The sequence below is a fragment of the Gymnogyps californianus genome, chromosome 2, assembly GCF_018139145.2.
Source record: "Gymnogyps californianus isolate 813 chromosome 2, ASM1813914v2, whole genome shotgun sequence".
NCBI lineage: Eukaryota > Metazoa > Chordata > Aves > Accipitriformes > Cathartidae > Gymnogyps > Gymnogyps californianus.
Window position 1 is genome coordinate 144,658,530 of NC_059472.1, and position 26,283 is coordinate 144,684,812.

The 26,283-nt window shown below is 36.5% G+C and overlaps 1 protein-coding gene across 10 annotated transcripts in view; it reads right to left on the minus strand.

The window, feature by feature from the left end:
• Positions 1-26,283, minus strand: part of MINDY3 (MINDY lysine 48 deubiquitinase 3) — a 60,675-nt gene that overhangs the window by 5,660 nt on the left and 28,732 nt on the right. For all 10 annotated transcript variants that reach the window (XM_050892518.1, XM_050892516.1, XM_050892522.1 and 7 more), the window contains 3 exons: positions 6,758-6,830; positions 5,801-5,873; positions 630-717 (listed from right to left, as the gene is read on the minus strand). In XM_050892518.1, the coding sequence (XP_050748475.1) occupies positions 630-717; positions 5,801-5,873; positions 6,758-6,830 (234 nt within the window). The remainder of the gene's footprint in view (positions 1-629; positions 718-5,800; positions 5,874-6,757; positions 6,831-26,283) is intronic.

Below are 26,283 nucleotides of genomic sequence, written 5' to 3' on the forward strand. Positions count from 1 at the left end.
GCGAAGAGGACAGCAGTGCTAGGTTAACACATGCTTCTCAGTGGTGGTGCTATCTTAATGAATATATGGAACAGATTGAGAGTTTGAAAATAATTTTCCATTACCCTGGCAGATACCGACTTCCACATATGCTAAACATAACTCTATCATGACTTTTGGTTAAACTGTCAAAAATTTCACATTATTAGACATATACATAAAAATAGTTTTAAATATGTTTGTAACCTTTTCCCATTTGCTAGCAATTACAGCCGACATTCGTAATACTGATAAAAACAGTTTGGTCACTTATTCTCATAAAAACCAAACTCAGATGAACTTTCTGAGTAGGGAACCAGTTCAATTTCATATGCAAAATGATTATATATTTCCTGAAGTTAATTTTAGAACTTGTTGCTACAATGGAGTTTCCTTCCAGTGTAAAGCTGACAAAATCATGGACACCTTATGCAAAACGGAAGTCTACAGTTTGTTGTGTAATACAAGAAGTTATTTGCTGGTCAGCTATGTCAAATGAATGCAATACTTATTATTAAAAATAGCTCTGTGATATTGATGGAAGTGTTTAATGAATCTCAAAGACAAGCTGAATAGACGATGCTCCGCAGCAATAAAGCTATATTGATTACCTGCTCAGGGAAAAATTCTTGCAGAAAGGGACCCAGTAATATGATGCCCAGTCCTTCTGGGTCTAATTTGGTCTTCATGAGGTTTACACTATGACAAAAACATTGAATATAAAAGTATGAGTAAGACATTTTTATTCTTGCATGACTAAGTTACGCTGTGCTACCACAGTACTGGCTGCCAAGTATAGCAATACTATTCTATTTTTAATCGTAAGTGACAACTGCACCAGAATGGCATGCAAGTTGCCAAAACATGGTTATTTTTAAATAAAAGTAATCTGTTATTTTAAATTAAATAAGTGATAATTCTGAAGGACCGCCATATTTGGTAAAATAATTTGAAACCCATATAATCTAAACCCAGGTTTACAGCCCAGAAGGCGTTTTGCTGTCTTGTAAGCATTCTTGAACTTAGATACGTAAAACAGTCATCTTTTAAATACAGCTCCGTGACTGCCAAACAACCTGTTTTTAAATGGAGATTTGAAAAGCCTCCAAGATTTTCTAAGTACACTGAAATAAAACTAAGTTTAACAGATACATTTCTTATTTACGTCACGTCTTTGATATCAAAGAAGCCAAAAACAATAAATAATGAAAATATTAACAATGCTAATCTGAAAGCCTTACTGCATGAATAGGGTATAATTTCAGGTCGCTACAAATGAATGTCAATTATAACTTTATATTTCTATTTAAACAATACATTTCTACAGGCATCAGATTGCTTAAACATTTAGTTGCATCTACCTATCCTTTTGCCTACGTTACAAGTTGTACCGTACACAAGAATGTCCTCATTGGGTCAAACCAACAGAGCGTCTTGCCCCGTATCCTGTTTCTGACGTTGGTCAGTAGTGGATGCTTACGATAGAGTACAACAGGGCAAACATACAGTGATATCCTTATAGTTTACCCTCCCCATTTCCAGCAGTCTGCTGCTCAAAGACATCTTCAGTGAGAGGCAGTATCTAAGGCACAAAGATATATATTTTTTTCTTTCCATGCATGTGCCTAATTGGCTTTGAACCCATATACACTTGTGGCATTTAATAAACTCCACTCACAAAATTAAAACTAAACTATGGATTCTGGGAATAAGTATCTCCTCCTGTTTTGAACCTGTCACCTGATAATTCAGTTTGCTGACACCTCATTTTTGTATTGTGAGAAGCAATTAACAGTCATTCCCTATTTATTATGAAACTCCTGATTTTGGAAACCTCTCTTGCATGCCAATGATTGTCTCTCTTTTCCAGATCGAACAGTCCTAACCTAGTTCTTCCTTGTACTAATGCCATTCTGTACCTTCAATTAGCCTTGTTGCCTTCCTGATACCTTTCTACAATGTTCTTAAGATGGAGTGAAACGTCATGCATTTATACAATGGCATAATTCCTAGAAATCCCACTCCATGTGTCTGTCTATCACTGAGTATCAGTTTAAACCTAAGATCTGTTTCCTGAATGGTAGTATCTAGTTCATAGCCCAACAATATGTATGTAAAATCAGGATTGTTTTATCCCTGTGCAATCAATCTACATTTACTGTGTTGAGACTTCTCTGTTATCCTATCTTCCAGTAACTTCTGCTGCTCTTCCACATCATTTTTTAATATCTCTAATACTTTTGTATCAGCAGCAAACTATCATATTAATCCCTACCTTCAAATCCTCACTGGTGCCATGACAAACTTCACAGACCTAATACACATTCCTGTAAAATTCCTCTAATGATCTCCTTCCATTATGAAAAAAATGACATTTTTATCCTTTGATCAGTTATTATCTATAAGAAAACCTTCCTTCTTATCTCATGTTTACACATGAAACCTTTACATGTGAATTTTCCCCAGACTGGCCTTCAAATACTTTTCTAAGTACTGTTGTCCATTTGTCACCTTCTCATTCTGGTACTGTCTGGTACCAGGACAGTTTACAGTGGTATGTAACCTAAAATAGTTCAGCAATTTCATTCTGATGTTTCTTCAGAATTTTGGGGTTTTTACTTATCTTGACACTTCAGACGCTTAGTTACTCTGACCAACCATAACAAGGCTTAAGTGTGGAAACCTCCCTGTAATCTTCCCCAGTGAAGATGAGAACTACTCCCTAGTGTCTTCCCCCATGAATATGAAGAAGAATTCACTACCCTTTTCTTACTGACTTTGAATACTTTTTAATATTTGGGATCACCTATCAGAACTACAGACCTCTTGCAAGTCTCCTGGTTCTGATGGGCTTAAAAAAAAAAAACCTATTAGCTTTTATTTTATAACTTTGCAGATTAGTCTTCAGAAGGTTTTAACTCTGCTTTATTTTGTATTTACATTTAATGTTCCATAAATATAGATCCTTTCCTATTTTTTTCATGTAGGCACTACATTCTCCTTTCGGAAGACAGTTTTAGCTTCTCATAGCTGCCTCTTTTACCACCTAGGCCTTTAACCACCTAGGTCTCTTTTGTCGGGGCTGCAGGAAGGTGTCTTTCTAAGGTCTTTTTCATTATTGTTGCATGTAAACATTTTATCCTTTTGGCTACCACTTATGTGTCTTCATTTTTAAGTAGCTTCCTTTCTTGGTCCTAACATAGTACTAGTAGTAAATTATTTGGTTTCTTTTTGTTTTCCCCTCAATACACACAGAATGCGTTATGCAATTCTTAAGAGACCAGCTCTGTTAAGGCCCTTGGAACAGGAATTTTAAAATTCATAAAACTGCATGTGATAGCCTATAAACTATGTTAATTTAATAGCTAAAAAAAAAGAAAAAAAGAAATTTCACTACTCAAGTGAAACTACAACTCAGGATTTGCAAGATACTGGACTTTAATCCTTCTATTGCTCATTCTTACTGCTCTGAAAGTACAAACTTTAAGATATTTCAGTAGCTGTCTGAAACTTGCTCAAATTCTTGAAATGCTGTAGCAGAGTTGTAAAAACACTGTGTTTGTAAACAGAACCAGGGCAGATTTAAGTGAAGATAATTTTGAAAATGCACTTAAAATTATGTAATAAAATTAAAGCAAGCTATATACTCACTAATGAAATACAAGAACTGTTCAAAAATGCAGAGCCATACTAAGTTTTTAAGTATGGACAGTGTACAAAATTAAATCAATTAAGCAGGAGGGGAGATTTAATAAAATTCGATTGCTGTATGTTTCAACTGAGGCTTTTTCATTCAGCAAATAGCTAACACTGTTCAATGTTACCGATATTACAGCAGAGCTACCAAAACAAGTGTGTGTACATGCTTCAGTCACTTCAGTGCTAAGTCTAGCATCTTAACTGAAGAGGTTACGAATGTTGGGGTGATGATACTGATGGCCCTGGTACTGTTATGGCTGAGAAGTGTGTGGGGACAAAAGCCTCCAGCACTGGCCAAACAGACAGATAGGATAAAATGTTTTAAACCGGCTAAACCTAGATTGACAGATGTACTCAAATCGGTGTCCTAAAGAGTATCAGACAGTTTTTAGAAACAAACAGACAAAACAAACAAGAGAGCTGGGTTCTCAGATGTATTTACTAGAAGACTAGAAAATTTTACTAAAATCACATGCAATAGCATTCAGTACTGGAATGGCTAATCCACCTTGTTAATTCATGTCTGCTCTACAAATTTTCCCCTCTATAATTCTTAAACTCGAAGCAGGTCTGACCGTTATTCATCTTGAGATTCTGAGAAGCTTAAAGCCTTGGATTAGATGATCACAAAGATCTTCCATTTAGTTCTTGAACTAAAAAATGTAAATAGTACACTTGGAAGCCATGCCTTTAATTTTACTTAAAAACAAACAAACAAACAAACAAACAAACAGAAAAGCCTGTATGGAATTTGAAACGTGTTATTTATACTTGTGTCCCACATTAAATAGACAGGACATCTAGAACCAAAACAGAGTAGGTCCTCAAGACAGTAATATTAGACAACATTTTTATTTAAGAGGAGATGATTCAAGACTGAATATGCCATGGTTTGATCATGGCTTTTCAATATGGCAGGCCTTCTGACTGGCTCTTCCTACATCAAGTTATATTTGATGTGCTATGCACAATAAAATAGGCCAGGGCTATGCCACAAACACCCTGAAGGCGAAACGGAAAAACTGCTGAATGCAGAAAGAGGATTTTTGCAGATTTATTGAAGCGGCAGAACAAAAAGGCCAAAAGAAAGCTTCTCAGACCTATTAAACTAAGGCTTTTTTCTTTCCCTCCCTTTAAAAAAATCTTTTGCAGATTCCACCACTTATTGACATAATATGAATGCTAGCCTTTTTGTCTTGTATTTTCTTCGGTTTTAGTTTCCTGGGTGTCTTTTGATTTCAATTTTCACTCCTATTCTCCACAGAGAACAGCTCAGTAAACTTTGTTGTACTTTGTAACATTTGAAAGGACAGAAAATGGCATCAATCAAATTTCAGATGGCTGTGGTAAGTAAACTTGCAGTCTCCACAGCCATTCTACAGGAACAACCAATTTAGACTCCAATAAACTAGACCATATGTTTACGAAAGAGCAGAACCACCTTTTGGAGATGTAAAAACGTTCAAGCACGTAGGTCTCCCTTCTGGGTTAAGCATTTAGTGGCAAAAGGTGGTAAGCTTTGACACCGAAGTTTAACTGCTGCCACTGAATATTAGTCCTGTCTGTCCACGTAAGATCTAAAATAAATTACCTTTTGCATTTGATAGTTTTAACTCTAATACTAGGAATCAAGGTGTCATTTGTGGAAACAAATGGCAATTATAAACACTACAAGGTACTGAGTGTTGGTGGAAACAAAACTGTAACTGAAGCAGTTTCAGCTTCAAACTGTAGACAGATCCAGTGGTAATCCAATGCTAATCTGCCTCTGAATACCTTGATTGTTTGGCTCTTTTGTCACAGTTTCACCCTCATTAACATACAGAAATATATTCACGACTATCTCCTCAATATATAGTAATAGTAAAAGTCTGAGGGGTTTTTTGGCTTTTAGTTATCACTACCAAAGTTAGAGACATTTTAATTTGAGTTCCTCCCATTTAATTTAAAGCTGACTTAAACACTTCAAAATAACATTCTGTGCCCAGAATGCAAGCTACAAAAAATCCAGAAAAAACCCTAAATTATAATTAATATGTGGTTAATTGATACTTCTGTAGTATTTAAATTTTATTATACTTACTATTCAGGATCTGAAACAAGGTCCAGAGCCTTCATTACATCTTCTAGCAGAGTGTCAGGTATAAAACCATTATCTGAAGAAGTAGCAAAGCTTCTCATTAGGAAAAGAAACAAAATGCTTTCCAGGAGTACAAATTTTACTCAAAAATACAAATACTGCGTATCTTTATCTCTAAAATTTGCAAACAAATGGTGGGGTTCTAGAAGGAACACAGTTTTCAAACACTTCTCTCCCACTTCAAAAAAAAATGAGGAGTGCAATACAGAAACTGCGAGTTTATCATTTATGCAGTTAGAAGCTTAATACTTGCTAAGAATTCAATCTCTTTATAGCAATCTCCATCTCCACTAGATACCTTGGCATAATAACTGTACATTTTTTCCTTTTCCATTAGTTAAAATAGTACCTGAATGTTAGACATCCTGTTTTCCAAAACATAAGAAAATTTTCTGTGTATGCAACATACATTCAAGAAAAAAATTTCATGAAGAATGCAATCACAGTGGATCAGTTATTTTATGAAAATGTAATATAAATCAAATTATATTTAAGCTCTATGTTAATTACAAAGAACATTACAAGGTTAGAAAGCTTATGCTCTAAGAACTCTACTTCCTATTGCACAATGTTGTACTCAACTTCCCTTACTACAGAATTCTCAGAAAATTTCTTCATGTCACTTGTAGATTGACTACTGTATTGAAAATTTCCTGTCTTAAGTATTTCATTCCTCTCTTAATCAGCTCAGGTATAAACAGGATATTACCCTGGCATGGAATTTGAAATGGATTTGAAGGTGCAGTATTTGGAACAAATTTTAGAAAATAATGGTCCTATTTTTTAAGAGATACCCTACACAATGCAGTATTCATTACTATTTGGAATTTGTCTCTACTGAATGAGTACATTTCAATTAAAAAAAAATAATCTTATTTCAGCAAGAAGTACAGCCCTTACCCTCAGGGTCATATGTCTGGAAAACCCTTCTAGCTTGTTCTGAAGGCGCTTCAGGAGCAACAAGGGCCATATCCTTAGGGGGGAAAAAAAAAAAAGAAAAAGAAGAAGAAGAAAACTTTCAGAATATTCTTAATTCAGGTAGAGATTACTAAGGAAATATTTAGCCATACTACACAGGGTTGGACCTTAAATTTATGAAAATTTAAATACAACAGAAGAAAAATTAAGGTAATTTGGCAATATTGCTAATAGTGACATAAAACGATCAAGAAATATGTTAAAGATTATTCCACAAACTTCTAGACAAATTTTATGTAAGTCTTTTCATGCAGATGTTGTGGCACAAAAGCTGATTGGAGACTACATGTATTATGTGGAGATTTAGATATATAGTATCGTCTTTATATCTGAAAACAGACATACATGTATCAGTGAAATTTATTCAGTGTACTATGAATACATTGAAACATATAAAAATTATTTAGACAGAAAGCTGTGAGAGAATGTTTTGAAGTCCATTTCACAGACTGGCAGGACATAAATCTGTTAGCTGCAAGAAAAAGTATGATTTCAATAGTAGCTACTGTAATGCTTTTATTTATCTGTGACTTTTTTCATCTCACATACAATCATGCTTTCCAAAACATATGCGGAGGCACATATCTATCTCCTATTGTAAAACCAGCAAAAGGCATAGCCCTCTGGTTTTATGCCAAAAAAATTATTATTGAAAAAGTGAAATTGATAAGTTATTCATGAGAAATGAAAGGTAGCATAAAGGGTAAGAAACGCATCTATTCAAGACACCGTTTAGTTTAAAAAGATACAAAGACTTTATGTTCAAATAGAACATGAAACTCCAAAATAGAGCTCCAAAACCTGCTCGCTAGGAGTACTTAAAATCCTACATCTCCTCTTGCAAATTTACGATCACTTATGTTGTTTTTCAGATAGAAAGGAAAATTAAAAACTTGCTCAGAGGGAAGCACTGCATTTGACAATACCCCCTCTATAGTTTTTCTTCCTGTCAAAGTGATGATGTAATGTTACCTGCTATGCTATGAACAGTAAACACAAAACCCCAGAAATAGCACAAACCCTGGGAAACTTGCTTTTATTCATATTGCGTTAAGTAGTGATTTGTTACAAATTAAAAAGTTACCTTAAACTGTTTTATAAAGTATACATAATCTTTTTTTCTTTTTATTTCCAGTTCAGCTGAACTTTGCTTTCTGAAGATGACAGATTTTCTTGAAAGAGAAAATCATGATAACATCCTCTCATTATACCTGTATGTGCTAACAGTGAACTTCGGTCTAAACTGTACAAGTCTGTAGTACTTCATTTGAAGGAAGGCACAGAAAAGAAATCAGAAAATGTAGCATTAAAAGATGCATAATGACCTACTATTCTTTTAACAGATTAAGAGAATTGCTTCAGGGAAAGAACAGAAGCAAATCATACATTTGACCAGAATTCCACTCTTATCCAGTTTCTCCTAATACCCGACTCCAAATTGGTCAAGAATTTTAAGTATACACTTAAAGGCATCCAGCATATACTTAAAAACTTTCCTGAATGAAAGCCAGCTGCCTAGGACACACCAACAGGGATAACGTGGAACACAACAGACACTTAAACAGCAACAGTTTTACCTTGAACAGATGAATGATGCAGCTATTACTGGCATAAGGTGCATACAAAGGGGGTAACAGAGCTCCCCTCATTTCCATGTACAGGAGAGACAAAAATTTGGTATTATACAGGACTATATTAGGCAAAAAGTTAGGAGACATCTGCCCTGTCTTCCAAGGTTCTAGATCACCAGCCCATTATATACTTTTACTCCTAAGGGCTACTCCATTGCCTCTTGAGCACAATGCAAACATCTACATTACGAAGCAATGCAGTGCATGGAGGGAAGGACTGGGGATCGATTTGCAGTGATGTATTAAGGGGTATCCACATCGCATCTTTACTGGCAATGAAGTTTGTGCCAATGTCAGTCCTAGAAGCACACTATGCAGAAGCAGAGCCAGTTGCTGGAAGCCCTTGTGTCCACACTGCAGGCGAGGTACTCTGAAAGGCCTCCTAGTGTGCAACTTCAAGTGTTGGCTCCACCAGGAGAGAAACAGCTTTCAGTACAGCTGTAGGACACTTAACTGCATGCAGCAGGATTCCAAGTCTAGATGCAATGCAAATGTGCACCAAAAAGCAGCTCTCCAACATGCTAAATCACTAATATAGATGGATCTGGTGAATCATGTCTGCTAGAATTCTCCTAGTTCCTGAGACATGATAGACTTATCAGGACTAAATTACTTCTGGCTCCAGCCTACTGCCTCTCTTGCAGCACAAGTGCCACCTTTCACTGTGACTGGACTGCAGAGCCCATCTTTAGGTCAGAAGCAGGCTTGCCTGCAGATAAACTCCCGTACTATGTGACCTCTACAATCATCCTGTACCCAGGAGCTCCAAGTGAGAAAGCGTACGGAAGAAACTAACGTGGGAGAAGTCCCTTTGTCCTTCTAGTCTCTCCTAGTGAGAACAACTCGTAAATTGCTTGCTTAATATACGGGAAATATAAAACCTAGATTTTTATATTAGTTCAGTATCATAATAAAGTAATTGTAAGGATCCATAAATATGACTAATTTGGAACAAAAACACTATTTAATGAAAAATAATCCAAGAATAAAGACTATAATTTGCATTGTCCTCCCTCCCCACAAATTATCTTGTTAATGTAGTACTTTCCACAGTTCCATGTGATGCAAAACAGATTTTTTAAAATAAGTCTCCTGCAACTACCAACAAATATTTTTTTTGATAGTCCAATTGCAAATAGTGTGTATTTCTGTTGGCCTTTTAATTTTCCAGGTCCTTAGTTATTTCAGTGCATGTGTACATGGGAAGAACTTAAGTCACTGAATGCATTACTCAATACTGAAAATTCTCCGTCTTTCAACTGAACTTTTAGACAAGGTAAAGCCTCCCAATTATTACATATTAACACTTTTTATTCATTAAATGTGATTTACTGATGCTTTAAGCAAGTCATTTCACGAAGAAACTTAGAAAAGTAACCTTAGAGAGATGACCAAAAAAACCACCCCTCATCTTCAAAATAATTCTAACTTTTCACTGAGACTGTTGTCCTATAAATAGTTAAAAATGCAAGATTTTAATCCTGTATACACAAATCCCATGCATCCTCTAACTGAGCATGTCATTCATTTCCAGTATCCAGAAAACTTTAAAAGTTCAACTAGTCCATATATTTGTATCTAGGGAAAAAAAAAAAGTCACATACCTCCTTCAGACAACAAAGCTGAAAACATGACAAATATCTAAAAAAAAAGTACTTCAGCTGCCCAAGCTGATATTTCAATATGTGCCAAAACATATCCCCCACCCCAGCCTTATGAATTGTATTTTGATGTATCCCATGCATTGAAAGTTCCATATAAGGGAATCCCATCAACAGTTAATTATAATAATTATTTCCAATACTAAGTACAACATGTCCCCAAAATCATGTTTCACTCGTTGGCTCTTGTGATACACAAACAAGTCATTTTATTGTACTTTGAAAAGTTATTCTCATCAGTAGTACCAGTTATTTTAAGATCCCATGTTTACCCTCAGAGGCAAAAAATACTCTTCATAAGTTTTAATGAAAACATTCCAGAAGTTTTTATTCTACAAATCAAAAGCAGAACATAATAGCTAGGCTACACTGACATCCTGGCTATGAATTTTTACAAAGATCCCACCCTGAAAGACCTGTTGCCCTTGAAAATGAAATCTGTTCGTGTATGGACTGCTTTACAGTTCTACACTACCACTGTTGAGTGATACGTGGAAGAACTGTGTACTGTAGTACTAACTTTCTTCTTAAAAATTTGCCTAAAGACAATATAGAAACACTGATAATTTATCAACTATTTAACTCACCATAATTTACTCAGATCTGCAAGAATGAAGATTATTTAAACCAGTCTTGTATTACAGAGAAAAGTGTGTATTTTTCCATGCTGTAATCAGCAGCTTTCATGCCAACAACTTTTCCAAAATGATTTCCTAAGAAAAGAAGGTTGATGGGATCTCTGAAACAGATTCCCATCTCTCTAGCTGACTTCTGAATCCATTGCCCAATTTCAATTTTATTTCACAGATGGAAGAGAGACTCACAACTGGTTGTTGAAACTGGAAGCCAGGCAAGGAGGAAACGTAGAGGTTTGTGTGCCCACCGAGAGGGAAGGCAGAACCCTGCTGTGAATTGGTGTGTTCGGCAATAGCTAGACAACCATTCAAACACTGCTGGCACAAGCCCAGACTTGTGACTGCATGCCTGGCTCTTGTCAGGTGGACCATCGCAGGAGGCAAGTGGTGGGTTACTATAGCACGTATTTGCGTGTGTGGGAGAGGGAGAAACAGAGGTGCAAGACAGAGATGGAAAGGGAAAGAGTAAAAAAAAACATTTAAGAAAGGGTCTAGGAGACAAGCTGCTGGAAGACAGGCTTCAGATGGTCTGCTCTTACATAACATGCTTTGAATTAGAAGCGCTTCCATATGTAGTTTTAAATTAACATGACTTGAAGTAGTTGTACTGTTTCACTAACTACCCAGGGGAGCAACCTTAGATTTCTTCAAAGAACGTTGCTTTATTAAGGTTCGTATCAGTCTTGGGGGCTTCAGAGATAGCAAAATATTTGGTGAAGTTACAGACAGTTCTGACAGATGTTGGGGAGGGAGGTGGCAGGAAAAGACCAGATCAGAAATCCAAAAATCATTTGGTAAAAGCATAGGTCCAATAAAGAGTAGAATAATGGGCTGACTCAGTATAGACTTTTGCTTATCTCTTTACTCAACTGAAGTGGATATTTGAAAATAATTGCAGTTCATGTGGAAGGAACAGATTGCTGGGCAAACTAGGACGAAATTTTGATCCACCTAGGAGGGTGGAAAAGAGTCTATGACACATTCCTATCATTTATGCTGGAGAGGAACAGAAGTCCTCATCCAATGACAGCCATCCACAATCCAGTGTTGTGAAGATTTTTAAGTCTGGAGGGATCAGATAGTTTAATCACTGTTCCTGGTCCAGATGTAATGGTGGGGACTCTGGTCAACTTACTGAGGTCCTGATAACAAAACTGCCCCAGCCATGTCAAAACCACTGGGGTCCTGTTCTGTTTTACTCTGAGTAGGACTCAAGGCACAAGTTAAACTGGGTGAAATACAATATCAGTCTCTTCAACCATGCATGCCATCAGAAACACAACTAAGAAAGAAGTGACAGTTTTTAACAGTATGGGAAGTAAGAAGATAAAACTCAGATCAATCCTAATACCGTGAGACTACCCAAGCAACACCTGATGCATGGTGTAGAGGCAAGAATGTCATTCACTTAATCTCACTGTGGAGTTGGTTCAAAAAGAAATTTGATTTTAAATGTCAGTAAGGTTCCTTTGGAGAATATCTTTTGAAAGAGAAAAGACACTTCATACAATCCAACTGATGTACTATGTAACCGTATCATTATCATTTGGATGCACAGGTCTGTCACACGTGACCAGAATGCATTTCAAACTGGATAGTGCTCTAAAATAAGAATGTGAAGCTTCAGTTCCTCCTGTGGCTGTAATCCATTTGCAACTAATCTCCAGATCCATAAGAGCCACATCCAGCGTCAGTACCCTGGAGGACTGAGAGAGACAGAGAAGTTTTCTTCTTCAAATGGTGACGGGATCCTGCTACCAAAGCCAGAACTGATGAAATGCTCTTTACAGCCTGAGAAATAACAACCCACTTAACTGAGGGAGAATAGACTGAATGCAGCTTTATTTGGAGGCAAGGAGCAGAAGTGTCATACATATCACCACATATACAAATGAGGTTATGTGTCCTAAAGGTGTCAGATACTGTTTTACTTGCAGAGACTGGCTAGGAAGTGAACCAAAGAATAAAATTTAACATAAACTGGTATCAGTTCACAAGTAGGAAAGCTATCATCACTACAGAAGTAAAAATAGGTTCAAAGTCTTGCAGTGATATAAAATTTAGTTGTTGATTCTCACTGAGATTGAGAAGATTAAATAGAATCTGGGCATTGCTTGAAACTAAGTAACAGCTTTCTTGTAGGTCTTCCTAGGAGCTAATTATCAAATCAAGGACAGAGGGAGAGTCCTTAAGATCTGAAATAGGAGGCCGTTATTACCGTCATACAAAGAATTGAACAGGTATGGAAAGGCTATAGATCTTGTTTCCTCTTAGGCACCACTGAATAGATGTTGGGATTGCTGAGGTATGCAGTTACTGGTTCTAAAAATACTCACCAACATAGCGTCTACTATCACTTTAGGCAGACTATTGTGAAGGGTCCCTGAAAAGGGACAGAGTTGGAGAATTATGCTGTGGCAACACAGCAAAGCAAATCCTAGAGCCCTTACCTGTAAAGTCCATACTAAAGCATTTGATGTTATTTGACATGAGTGTAATTTGAAACACTACCAGTCCAGCTCTGAACAGAGAGCTGGCCAATGAAGACTAGTTCAAGACTCCCATTTGTGTTCAGGGACATTCATCCACACCAATAGTTTGGAAGGGCCACTGCCCATAGTTGTTGCAGTGATGGAAGCATCCTCTACAGACTGCTTACAATGCTTTTCTTGTGCTGGCTGGTGGAATATGAGATTGGTCTGTTGCATATTATCCTCTGTGAGAGACGGCATTAAAAAATGTCAAACAGCTGGAAAATACCTACAGAATACTTGAAGGAGTAAAAGATTTTCCTGCTTGAGAGCTGTATATGGAGGAACTGAAGGAAAGGTCCTTGACTTAGCTGCCAGTATACAAGAGCTCTGCAGCCACGACTGTTTCCACTTCAGAATGGCAGGTGTCAAAAGATCATGTACTGTATCCTCCTCAAGCCTTGAAGAGGGGCTTTGGGTCTACCTGGGATTCAGAAAAAGCCAAAAGAAGATCCTTTCCTTGAACGAGAGAGGGAAAAGACACAAAAGGAAGCATGCCACCCCCAAGGTAGCAGAGTTCTTATCACAGGTCAGCAAATAATACAGGCCTTCTAATTCAGACTGGCAAAAGATGACAGTTTATCTGAAAGTGTTCATCAAGGGGTAGCGGTGGTGGTGGTGGAGAAACATTCATGGTAAGCAATTTGTTTCAACAAGGTGGTTGAAAGGAAGCAAACTGGCTCTAGTTGCACTCTGCCTTGTGAATAAAAGGATTGCATTTACTTTACAGTACCTGCAGTACCTTGCTGGTACTGCAAATGGAAGAGAGTTCTCAATAGGGCAGAATGAAAAGCTACATATGGACTACTTATTCAGATCCTTTTTCACCTTCACCCATACTACCCAGACAGAAAAGGGAGCCTACTTGATCCAAGGGTGGGGTGAGGCTGTGGAGGAAAAGCAAACACAAACCAAAGAGCAAGAATTAATAACAGAGCAATCTACAGTGAGCACACTGTCAGCCCATCCATCTGGCAAGCAGGGCTTTTAACATGCACTCAACTAAGTTATGGAAACCACAATGTATGCTCCATTCCTGTGGGAGAGGATGGTTTAATGAGACAGCCAACAAAAAAAGCCACAGCACTGCAGTTTTTCAAAAATAAGAGAAACTCAAACTACAGTGAATACATGTTTAACAGTTACACTGCCACAGATGTTGGTGTTTTAGTTCAAAACGTTAAGACAACAATTCACTTGTTGACATGTAAAAAAAGTAAGAGCTGCTTCACCATGTTGCCTGTTTTGAAGGACAGATTACAAGAGATCACTGTAAAACAATAAAGATTAGGTATATAGTCTTTTTTTAACTCACAGTTACTAAGTTGTTTTGCTCATCATCACAGAATAAAGTCTTTGTTTTGAAAGCAAAAATACATTACCGGAATTATAGACCAGGAGTCAGCAAATTTGAGTTTACTGGAATTCTTATCTAATTACTAAATTACATATTACCTTCCAGTCACAAATTTAATCCGAAAGGGCAGCTTTTCAAATTACGTGTTGTCTGCCATGTTCGGGTATCTTTTTTTTGGAGGAGGAGGACAGAATACAGTGCTATACAAATGCCAAACTTCATTCCTAAGAGGAACCAAACTGGAAGCGGGCAAATTCCATGGTTTATGACTCCCCAAAACTTCACAATATAATTCACTCAAGATGAATGGTAGCTTTATTATCATGCTACTTCTTTTCTCCTTAAAAAAATTAATACCTGTAGTAAATACTATTTCTATATCTAATACTATTTCAGCCTATAGACATGAAGTGTTCGCTATACAATGTGTGGTAAGCATTAACATACTAATTCTATTTGGCAATTACAATAAGGAGGTGGGAAATGAACAAGTATGGCGGGAACATGTGATAGCAGAGTTCAAAGCCAGTGAAGATGTACTGCAGCAATTAAAATCTTCCTAAATACGGTTCTCACAGTACTGAAAGCTGCACTTAATGTTGGAAACCAGCTTCAAGTGTTCAGTTTCCCACTTAAACCATATAATTCTCTCTTGGGATGATGAAAACCTTCTGGTTTGCTTCCATCCAGAATGATGAAATGTTTTTGAAAATGGACCAGATTAATTATTTTATAACTCAAATATGACAAAAAGGACTAATGTTTCTAAAGGACAATTATTAGCCTGGTTAATTATTCTAGCAGTAATATCTTATGGCTTTACATGTGAAATGTATGAGATCTATGAAGTAATTAAGAAAACAATGTATTAATAATGCCATGTAATCCACTGTTATTTTGTACTGGTAAGCAGTATTTTAGAGAATCTTTATACGCACATGTGTTGATACATGTATGGAAAAAATACTAAATATTCACAAACTTTACACATTTTCAGATATTATAAAAAGAGTATTGCCTTTTATGTTCATATTTGAGTTTGGTATTTCAGGTAGCTAATTCCAGTAGTAGCAGAATAAAGCAATTAGCTTCTATGAAAAACAGTATGTTTATTCCTTTAATTAATACAAAATTTGTGATATTTTTCTCCTTAAAGCTGTATTATACAGTAAAGCCCATCTCACATCACACCAATTACATCAGTTTCCTTAACTATGCATAGGCAGTCACTGAACTTTTTTCTAAGTACATCCACACTGTCTCAGCATTTCCGTACCAAAGTGTCTTTAACTTATTCAAGTCTTAGACTGACAACTTTGGCACCCGTCTAACACAAAACAGTTATTTTTAAAGTACATATATAAATGTATATGCATATAAAGATTCCCTAACCTATCAATCGGTAGACCAAAATGGCATGGACTCCCTATAATACAAATTAAAATGAGAAAATATATTAATATATTTCATACCCTTCTTATGTAAAAGAAACCAACACTGGAAAAAAATGCACTTAAATACTGAAATGAGGTTACTTCAGTTTTAGAAACAAACAAATATATTATTCAGATAGCTAATCAAATGCTACTTCTGATGTTACATAAGGGGAGAAATAAAGATAGAAAATGAAGGTAATGTCTTAAATATCACTAAATGTGCTCCACATCTGCTAGGAAGAGTTAAATGCTTCCTGCACCACAGACAGTCCTTGCTCCCTCTTTTTTTGTATTTTTTTCCTCCTTCCACATTTAGACTTTCAATTCATTCATTCACATATTCTAACCTGAAAGTAGAGCTGCCTTATCAAAAGAGGTCAAAGATGTTATTCTGCACACAACGAAGTTGCTATCAGCATGAAAGGAGACAATAAAGGGATGAAAAACTCAATTTCAAACGCTTCTCAAAAAGTGGTGAGAAATGGATTGCTAAAGGTATTTGTGATTGTACTTGTAAAGGATGAAATCAGATGCTGTATACAGATTCACTCTAATGTTGCCAGGGATTCAACAGCTGTCACATGCATGAAGGTTCTGTGGATCAAACAACAGCTAAAACCCAAACTGATTTCAGCCAGGTTCCTGCCATTTATAAAATTACCTAAAGTCTCCTGGAAACATACAGATTCTCTGCACAAGTTCAGCTTCTCATGTCACACATTTATTAGGCAGTTAGGGAGTTTTGCAAAAAGTGGAGTTTGGCATAAAGTTTCAGACCAGGACTACAACAGTTACTATTTCAAAGAATATTTTTATTATTGAAGCATATGTTGTCATGTTGGCAGTCTCGTTTAGTGTTTCTAGTTCCCTGCATCTATCCCAGTAGGGTTTGGGAACATGGGAATAAAGCAGGCTGAACAGAGACTAAAAAAATGTCATCTCCCACTTCCCAAGGATACATGGTGCCCTGCTCAGAAAGAACATCTGGTCTTCAGACATTTTGGGCGAAAAAAAATGCAGAGAGACAGAAAATGGCGACAAAATAATTTCCTTGTTGTTTAGCCCAAGAACACTTCACTTTAAAATATCTTTAATAGACATTCAATAACTATATTTAAAACTCTCTATTCCATAAGCTCTGTAATACATTTATGATTTCAGGACATTTTTCTTTTTCAGGAAGAAAAATTCTAAGGGGAAGAAAGAATCTGAGGAATCAATCTAGAACATGTATTTATAACAGACAAGCACAGATTAACAGCCATTCATATAGATTCATCTTCTCAAACAGAAGACACAATGGGCATACCATCAGTTCATACGCTAATTCTGGAACTACCATTCGGTCACATAGTGAATAGTAGATTTCCAATTCTAAGTCTCACTAAAAACAGGTGAAATAATATTCCCAATATCATTATCTGGTAAACAATTTCTGCAGCTAGTAGGCTGTAATTAGAAGACAAGATAAAATAAAAAGGAAGGTGGCTTGTAGAGCAAAGAATGGATGGCGTGAGCCTGGCACTATCACAGTTTATGATTTCTACCTATTACCTCATATAAGGACACATGGAATATGGGAAGAAGTTGATCATTCTACTTATGTCTCATGTCTCTTCATTGTGATACTACAAGCATATTAAATTCCATATTTTGGAAGACAGTGGGTTAGATCTTGGGAGTCTTAAAAAAAATTCTGTGTGGAAATGACTCAATAAAATTTCTCCTTTAAAATTCCATTTATGGAATGATTCCATGAAGATAACCCCTGACTATGAACATACTATTTGCTGTCCTAAATTGGTTTATTTACTGACCTGCACTGGTTTAGAAACTTTGACAATCATGCATATATACCTGTTGAAAAAGCATGGAAACTAAACTAATCTTTTTTCCACTTCCATGTGCTGAGGCTGTATCTTATGACTAGAACAGCATCTTTTACCTCTGCCTTATCGCCTTCATAAATATACAGTCATGCCAAAGCCTGATGTGAACACTGGAGCATACCATTGCATTTATATACTTTCTGGAAAGGAGTATTCTACTGCATGAAGCTAACACCCTTCTTTCCATTCTTCACTTGATGCCAGATTAACTATTAAAAAAGCTAATATTTTCTTCCTAATCGTTTGCATACTATTCAATTATTTGTAAACCAGAAGGAAATGAAAGCGCACTAAATTTATCAAAGCCACAGCTTTTGGGCTAAGACTTTAGAAGGTCTTTAAGGGAATAAAAGAGAAGTTTATGCCTCTCCTCTCCATCTACTCACAAATACTGAATGAACTACAAATTGGTTAGTGTGTAATAATACCTACTCCACTATCAAGAGTGCTCAAGTAAATAGGATAGTATTATTATTTTGGGGAAATCTGAAAAATATCCAAATACATGCAGAAAGCTACAGTGTAAAAATCATTCTGAACATTAAAAAGCCAATGTATAAACATCCAAATGAGAAAAGGGCTTTTGAAGCACAGTTGTATTTTTCAGGCCAAGATCTACTGTGAACTAACCACTGACGCATACACAACTTGGAAGCCATCAGACACTGGAAGGATTCTAAGCTGTGCTGTATAATATTCAGTAGCAATGCCCCAACAGGAGGAAGGGGTCTGTAAATCAATTACGCAAAGACCTATATATAAACAATACTTAATTTCAGAACATTACCAGAAGACTGGAATAGCTGCAAACATAGCATGTGCCAAATGCAGAACCAAGACAGCAACTGGTAAATGTTAACGCATCGAGTGAGGTGGATATGCTTTGTGACCAGCGGGGGGGGGGGGGGGGAAGTAATGCAACATACGAGAGCACATTATATTAAAAAAGGTGTGTTTAAAAAAACTTCAGGACAGTACTCACTGGATGGCTGTATCCTATTGCATTGCTATCTGAGCAATAGCATAAACAATATATTGCTATTTAATATAGCTGAAAATGGAATAATTGTGGCAGAATTGAGTAGGACTTGTACCTGGAAAGGCCAGGGCACCTCACTAGCGAAAGAAGCAAATGATGGAGGAAAAAGCCATCAGCATTTTGTTTTTCACTTGATTTGGAATTAGGAATAACATTTTTTAATGCAACACGTTTCTGTAAATATCAAATTGATATTTAAAAACTGCAATACTATTAAAAACTCTATCAATTTATTCATCATAGTTTAACAATGAGGCAGGATGCCTATTCCTCCAAATTTGAAAAATAGAATATCTACCCGTCATGTGATGACTCAGGCCCAATGTCTTCGCTATTGTATCAAATATAGCTGGAAGCAACATTGGTTTCACACCTAAAAGGGATACAGAATGATATAATGATGATCTCTGCCTTTGTTTTTATGTGGTATGTTCACTTTCAGAATTTACTTGATACAGTAACACATAAATTATAAAATTGCATTTAGCAATGTCTTTGATGCATTTACTATTTGCAAGCCACTCTGCATATACTACGAAAAAGAAAGAAAAAACTAAACCGTGTTTCTTTAAAAATCAGCCTTTCACTTGATAGGCTAACATACATACAAACTAGATGTTGCTCACACCCTCCTTCCTGAAACAGGAGGCTATAATTCCTTCTAGATGCTAATAAGTTTATGGGGTAGGACCCAATCCATTACCTTCCACTCCCCAATTTTAGTTTACATATGAAAGTCATTCATTCTAATATGAGAAAAAGGAAAGAGTACTCCTCAGGACTGCTCTGCCTACAAAGGGACAGTAAATGACCCACCATTGCTATACTGCTTTTTGCATTTTTCACAACAGGTGCTTTACATGTTCACCACTACAATCTATTCCACTAAAAATATCCCTAACTAACTTTCAGAAACAATGTATCATTTAAGTTATAGTCAAAATATTGTTTTATGGAGATGACTGCACATTAGTCTCAAATACGTTCCCACAGCCTACCGCTAATCTTTAAAAATCAGACAAAAGCTTGTTTCTTAACCAACTGAAATGCAAACTCAGCAAATGGAAAGTAAACAAGGCATATGCTTTGAAGGGAACTAGGAAGCTGGAAAACTGAATAAATAGATGACTACTAGAATCACTTTTCTTCCTAATTGTATTTAAAATAGACTTGAAATGATTAAGGAATACAATTTTTCTAAAAACGGTTAATGTGATATTCATGGTCATTACTTAAGCTTATTTTCTTTGTAAGTTTTCCAATTCAGAAGTGCTCCTACAATATATTAATTTGAGAGCTTAGCAGTTCATGGGAAATTCCTTCATTTTTCATTTGTGGATCTAGAAAAGGTTCTCTTCATTGCACTGGCTTTCTTTCCCTCCTCCTTTCATCCCTCCTTCCTTCCTTCATTTCAAAGGGTATCTCATGCAACAAATGGTAGTGTTTTATTTTGAATTTTTAGATCTAAATTTTGCTGGATCAAAAGTTCCTATTGGAACTGCTAGAACTACTCCCCGCATCCTATTTTACAAGTTTTCATCTAGGCTTGGAAACAGCGTGCAAGGAGTCAGTACAAAGTCATTCTCTCATCTACCTCAGCATAAAACAGTATCAAAGCGTGTAACATTTCAGGAGAAAGAATTCAGTGACACAAAAATTGGAACAACTCAAACATAAACACATGAAAAGTGATATCATCTAAGCAGCCCTACTCTCAACTACTTCATATATAAAAACTGAACCTCCCCCTCTGAAAGAAAACAGATGTATGAGAAGTCTTTTCCCAAAAGGAAGTAATTTGCTTATTTGCTTAGGGGCATATACAATTACATTTCATGGTCTGTATCAGCCAACCATGAACAATGTCCTTAAATGATCATTGTGAAAGCTGTACATAATGGGATGAATGTTAAAAATTTTCTAAAACTTTAGAGAACATACAGATATGACTAAATGGCTGAAATTAGTCAGAGAATTGGGGTAAACACAGTGAATACAATTCTTTTAGGATGGTAAATCCCAAATAATTGGTTAGATTAACATTCGGAGTCTTACGTCTCCCAGTTTAATAATCTCTACATTACAATTTCTATGTCTCAACTCTAAGAACAAATAATGCAAAATCTCATGACTGAGTTACCTCTTTATGATCTGAGCAGTAAGTCCTCATAATTGCTACTCATTATTATGGGATGCACAGAACTTCCGACAAGAGCAATACAAGCATTACAGGACCTTGATCTAATTCCTAAATGTTCTCACTTCAGAGTTTTTACCACAAATTGTCAAAATGCCTACCGCTGCCCAAAGATTCATTTCTCCAGTGTTCAAAGACATCAAATTCTTTACCATCCAACCTCAGGAACTGGAAGACCATCAGAATGCTCTTTAATACTTTTCATATGCAATTTCCTCAACATATATAGGTATATTATTGTACTCCAGTCTTGATAAAAGTCAATCATGTGACCTTAGATTCCATGGTTATGGCTTTCTCTTCCTAGCTCAACATTTTTAGTTACTGTACTAGGCTAAAAAAATAAAATCTGTATAGCTGGATCGCCCCTTCAAGGCCTCTTTATAACTGTGCGGCAGGGACTCAGATCACACACCATCCTTCTAATAATACCTGAAAGATCCAAAATCCTGAGTAACTAGAGTCCCACCTGACTCTTGAATATGGAGTGATGATCCCCTATCACCAACCCTAAAACCAGAAAATCCAAGTCAGGCCCACTAAAATCCTGAAAACTTTAATAAGTGTCTCTTGACTCTCTTTGATTTAGGATGTAATAATGTATGTCGTAATCACAGTGTTTCCAGTCTACCGCATTAGAATATGATTTGGCCTCTGTAACATCTATTACTGGATTTCTTATAGCACAATGATCTATGAGCCCTCACCTTCTAGCTCTGCAGATCAGCCCCACCTGCCTACCACAGACACGTACCCCTCAATCTTCCCACTCAACCTTTCTGTTATCCTCTGCATACCTCTGCTCTTCTTGGAAGTCTAGAGTTCTCCAAGACACTTTGTAGGCCTGAAAGGATGTCAGGGAGGTGGCAAAACCAGAATTAGTTCTTTATCTCTTGGATTGGAGAGGGCATACCTGGCTTCTTCACAACCTTTTTTTCTTTCCCAAACCTTGTGCAAGACATGAAAAAGAACATGTCCTGTAGAAAGTTGGCATAGCCACTCCGAGGAGCTTTGGTTGCTCCACTATTTAAAAATTCTTTTAGTACTGTTGAAATACAGACCATCAAAAACTAAGAGGAGACAGAGAGATCTGAGTTTTCCTTGCAACTATCACAGTTGGCTGCTCATTCCAACAATGTGGGAAGCGGGAAAATAAAAGGAGACAGAAATGTTTCTCCTGACCAAAGCCAAAAATCGTATGATGGCTAAAGTTTCTCATGAAAACTACCTCCACTTAAAGCCAAAACTACATTTCTAATGAAAAAAATGAGAACTAGAAATACAGAGACTTCATAAATGACAATGCTCCATAAATGACAATGCTCCAGATTTGTTATCTTCAGAGAAAATAAAGCCACCATGACTTTGGGTAAATTGATGTCATGAACTTGTTTCATTAAAAACAAATATGCCACAATACACTTTTACTACAATGAAAAGCTTAGACAAAATCTAGAAGTTACTTGGATAAACGCTGGTGTGAAAATCACTGACATGAATTAAAAAAGCACAAGTTTTCCCATAGAAAATCTCCCAAACAAACAACAAAGAAACTGCCCAGAAGTGCCTGTTCATAGAGAAACACACATCTGTAGTAGGAACAAATTAATCGGCAAGTAAAATGGGAGCAGACCCATAAAGAGCAGAATAAGGTTTCACAGTTACGCTCTGTGATCTCGCAAAGCTAAAATAGGGTAGATACCTTACAGAAGTATTTTATTTTGAGGTGCCCCCTGCCAACTATGAGACCTCAAAGTTGGCCTTTCTGCTAGAAAATTTATTTGGACAAAGCAACCCTTATGAATTACTGTGTTATTCAGAACAATTTAAATTCATTTAGCAATAGTATTTACACTATGAAGCTTAAACCAACCAGTAGAGTAACTTAAATTCTCTTTGAGGGCCCACAGATCCCACAGGAAACATTCATTTTAAACATTCATTTTAAAAAAGGGTCTCTTCCTGCAGAAAGAAGCTCTTAAATTAACAGCTAATAGAAATATTTGAAGATTCACTGCTGATTTAGCCAGGTCAGAGCTATTGTCAAGAACAGAGCAGCATTTTTCTCCCTGCTCTTAATCAGCACATAGAAAATTTAAACCCTACTTTAGCCCAGAAGTTATTTCTGCAGTTGCCTCACACATCTATATTCTTGGTATTAGATATCCAGACTGTCCCAACCAGAACGAATTCTACTTACTCATGGAAACTAAAGACTCTGAAACCACACGCTCTGTAACCATTTCCTGAAGTGGAATTCTTCAAAATCTGATTCTGATTTCTTCTCTGATGAAGAAAGACTTTTTCAAAATTTGATTACCTGCATTCACTGGTCATGGGAGCAAAAACAAAAGGAAGGGCATAGATATTTTTCACTACCTTCCCAAAGTAGAAGAGTTCCTAATTTAAAGAATAAGTATAATTTATTTGGATGTACATAGGTTACTTTTGCAGAGATCAGAGTTGTTAACACATACAAGCAATGGCTGAATTTTTACACACACATCTTATTTTCTTTCACGGCCACTGACATTCTCTGTTGGTGTTCCGAGATTAAATGCTGTACCCAATAACACTCCTCCTTAGCCCAGTTCTGGTAAACACCACTGACCCAAATTTAGGATCCTCTATAGCAGTGTCAGTGTTTGCTCAGGTGTCCCTCTGTTGAACTTTGATGAAAAAGATTGTTTACGAAGAGAAGTGGATGTTCTTTCTTCTGTGAGACAATAGTATCAAGGATGCTGAACAAAGGCCTTGAGAATATGTAGAACAGGTTACAGTGATCAAAGTTAGAAAAATAAAAAAATGTAATCCAAAACCATAAGTACAGTCCCAACACAGCAGAACAGGCACACTTTCCTTGAAAAGCAGTAATTTGTAACTTATTCAGATGTCTCAGCCAGGAGTTTCCTCTGCTTATCTGATTCTTCAAGTCTAGAAATGCTACAATGCTGTAACTGAGAATGGATAGCTGATTCTGTTGTGGCCTGTGTGCTCCAAGACCTGGGAACAGACTAAGCGAATTTTTGAAAAAACTTACACAGCTCCCAAGTGTCCCCACGGACAGTTTCAATCACCTGAAGTCACCAGACAGATGCTCATTTCATGCTGTCTTTTCACTTTCAAAGAGTCTGAATTCAAACTTCCAGACCACGTGAATTTGCATGTCAGCAGACAGTATTTAGAAAGCAGCTATTAACCTGCTGTTGTTGTTCTGTTGTTTGCACCGAAACATTTTCTTGTTATATTTCACAGAACATTTCAACCTGTTGTTATTCTTTTATACAGTGCCTGACTACACTCTAACATTCCTAAAAGTTCTGAATAGTCTCAGCTTGTCATAACTTCCTATGTTATGAGTATCATAAAAATAACCAAGAAATGACCATACAGCATTTGATCCAGAGCATCATAGCCTTATCCCTACATTAAGTAATTTAGAGCTGCCCCACTTCTCACTCTCTCTTTTCTGCACAATAAAAGACTGTAACTTTAAAGCTGATTTTTAGAGGACATTTACAATACTGTCTATTTGCCTTAGCACCATCTGACAGAGCATGCAGGGATACTTAGTGTGTCAGATGAAAGCTTCCTTGTTTGTTTTTGTTGGCCTGAGGCCATTTGAAAGTTTTCTTATTCACTGAAAGGAAGGGAGGGCAGGGAGAGGCAGAAATGACGGCTGCTTGGATTTAGTTGCCTATGAAGAACCTACATACTTTTTCAGGGAAAAACTACCTTGTTGCAAATGCAGAGTCCATGACCACTAGGAGTAATAGCCACCCTTATTTTTTCAGTAAATGTTAAATTTGGATTGCTGAGCATTAAGCAACTTTCTGGCCTTATACACACACAGCTGTAATTGAAAGAAAGAAAATATGCTGGTACTAATTAGGGTTCCCTGCTAACGTTTATCCCCCTCCCAACTATTCACACAAGTTTTTTTAGCTCTATTATGATACACGTAACTATCAGAGTTCTGAAGAACTAACTATTTAGGTAATACAAATGTTCGCATGTCCTTTCCAACTTCATTACATACTCATCTGCAGAACAAGCTGTAGTATTTTTGCTCAATACAGCCTACCTTAGAAATTAAAATATGGAAGGTGTGAGGTGGAGCTTCATTTCAGATGTTTCCAGATCCTATTTTCTTTCATCTAGAAAGAACACTTCCACTGAAGTGGGTAATAGTGGATCCAAACATTGTAATGAGTATTCTCATGTTTCCATGTTTTGTATAGAAGATTATCCACTGCATTTCAACTTGTTGTGTCTGCATGGTTGCCTCCAAAATGTCTAACTGAAAATAACTGTTTGGCTGGCAACAGGTCAGCTAAGTCCCAGGAAGAAAAACTACTGATATTCTCTTCAATAAAATGTGCTTCAATCAAAACTGCTGTTTTGGAAGGAAGAAATTATTTCTTAAGTTATTTCTTTCTACCTCCAATTCCTTGTAGTAAAATGAGGCTAATAATATTTCTGTACAGACCAGCTGAGTTTTGACAATCAAGATGTGGAGATGAAGACCATGCAGATAGATTAAAATTTCTATTATTTTAGTAATGGGGGAAACTGCTGACCCACTGGTGGACTTTCATTAAAACTAGGAATTGACTCAACTGTCACTGTTTAAAGTTATTTCATGTAGCAGCAGTTACAAGAGAACTTAAGCCCAATTACATGCTTTAGTTCATTTTTTTTATTTTCACTTTAAGCTGTAAGTGTGATCTTCAGCCCAAAGATATTGTGCTGCATTTTGCTTGTTCCTTAAAATCCACTGAAAATGTAGAAAGTTTTAGAATGGCAGCTATGGACAGATTTATTTATTTTAGAAAGTATGACTGAAAATCATTTCTCTGAAAGTCACAGCTACAGCAGAATGGTCCACATTTAAAGTAATGCAAATATATTCTGGCAGACAGCAATAGGTGTCTATAGTATTTAATTCAAAATGTTCTGAGATAGAAAAGCTAGGTGGATGATTGTTCATTCCACAGCTAAGAGAACAATGTTTATTGCTGTACTCCACATCAAATGTAAAAAGGTGAGTGAAGCACCTGAGTACTAAAGAA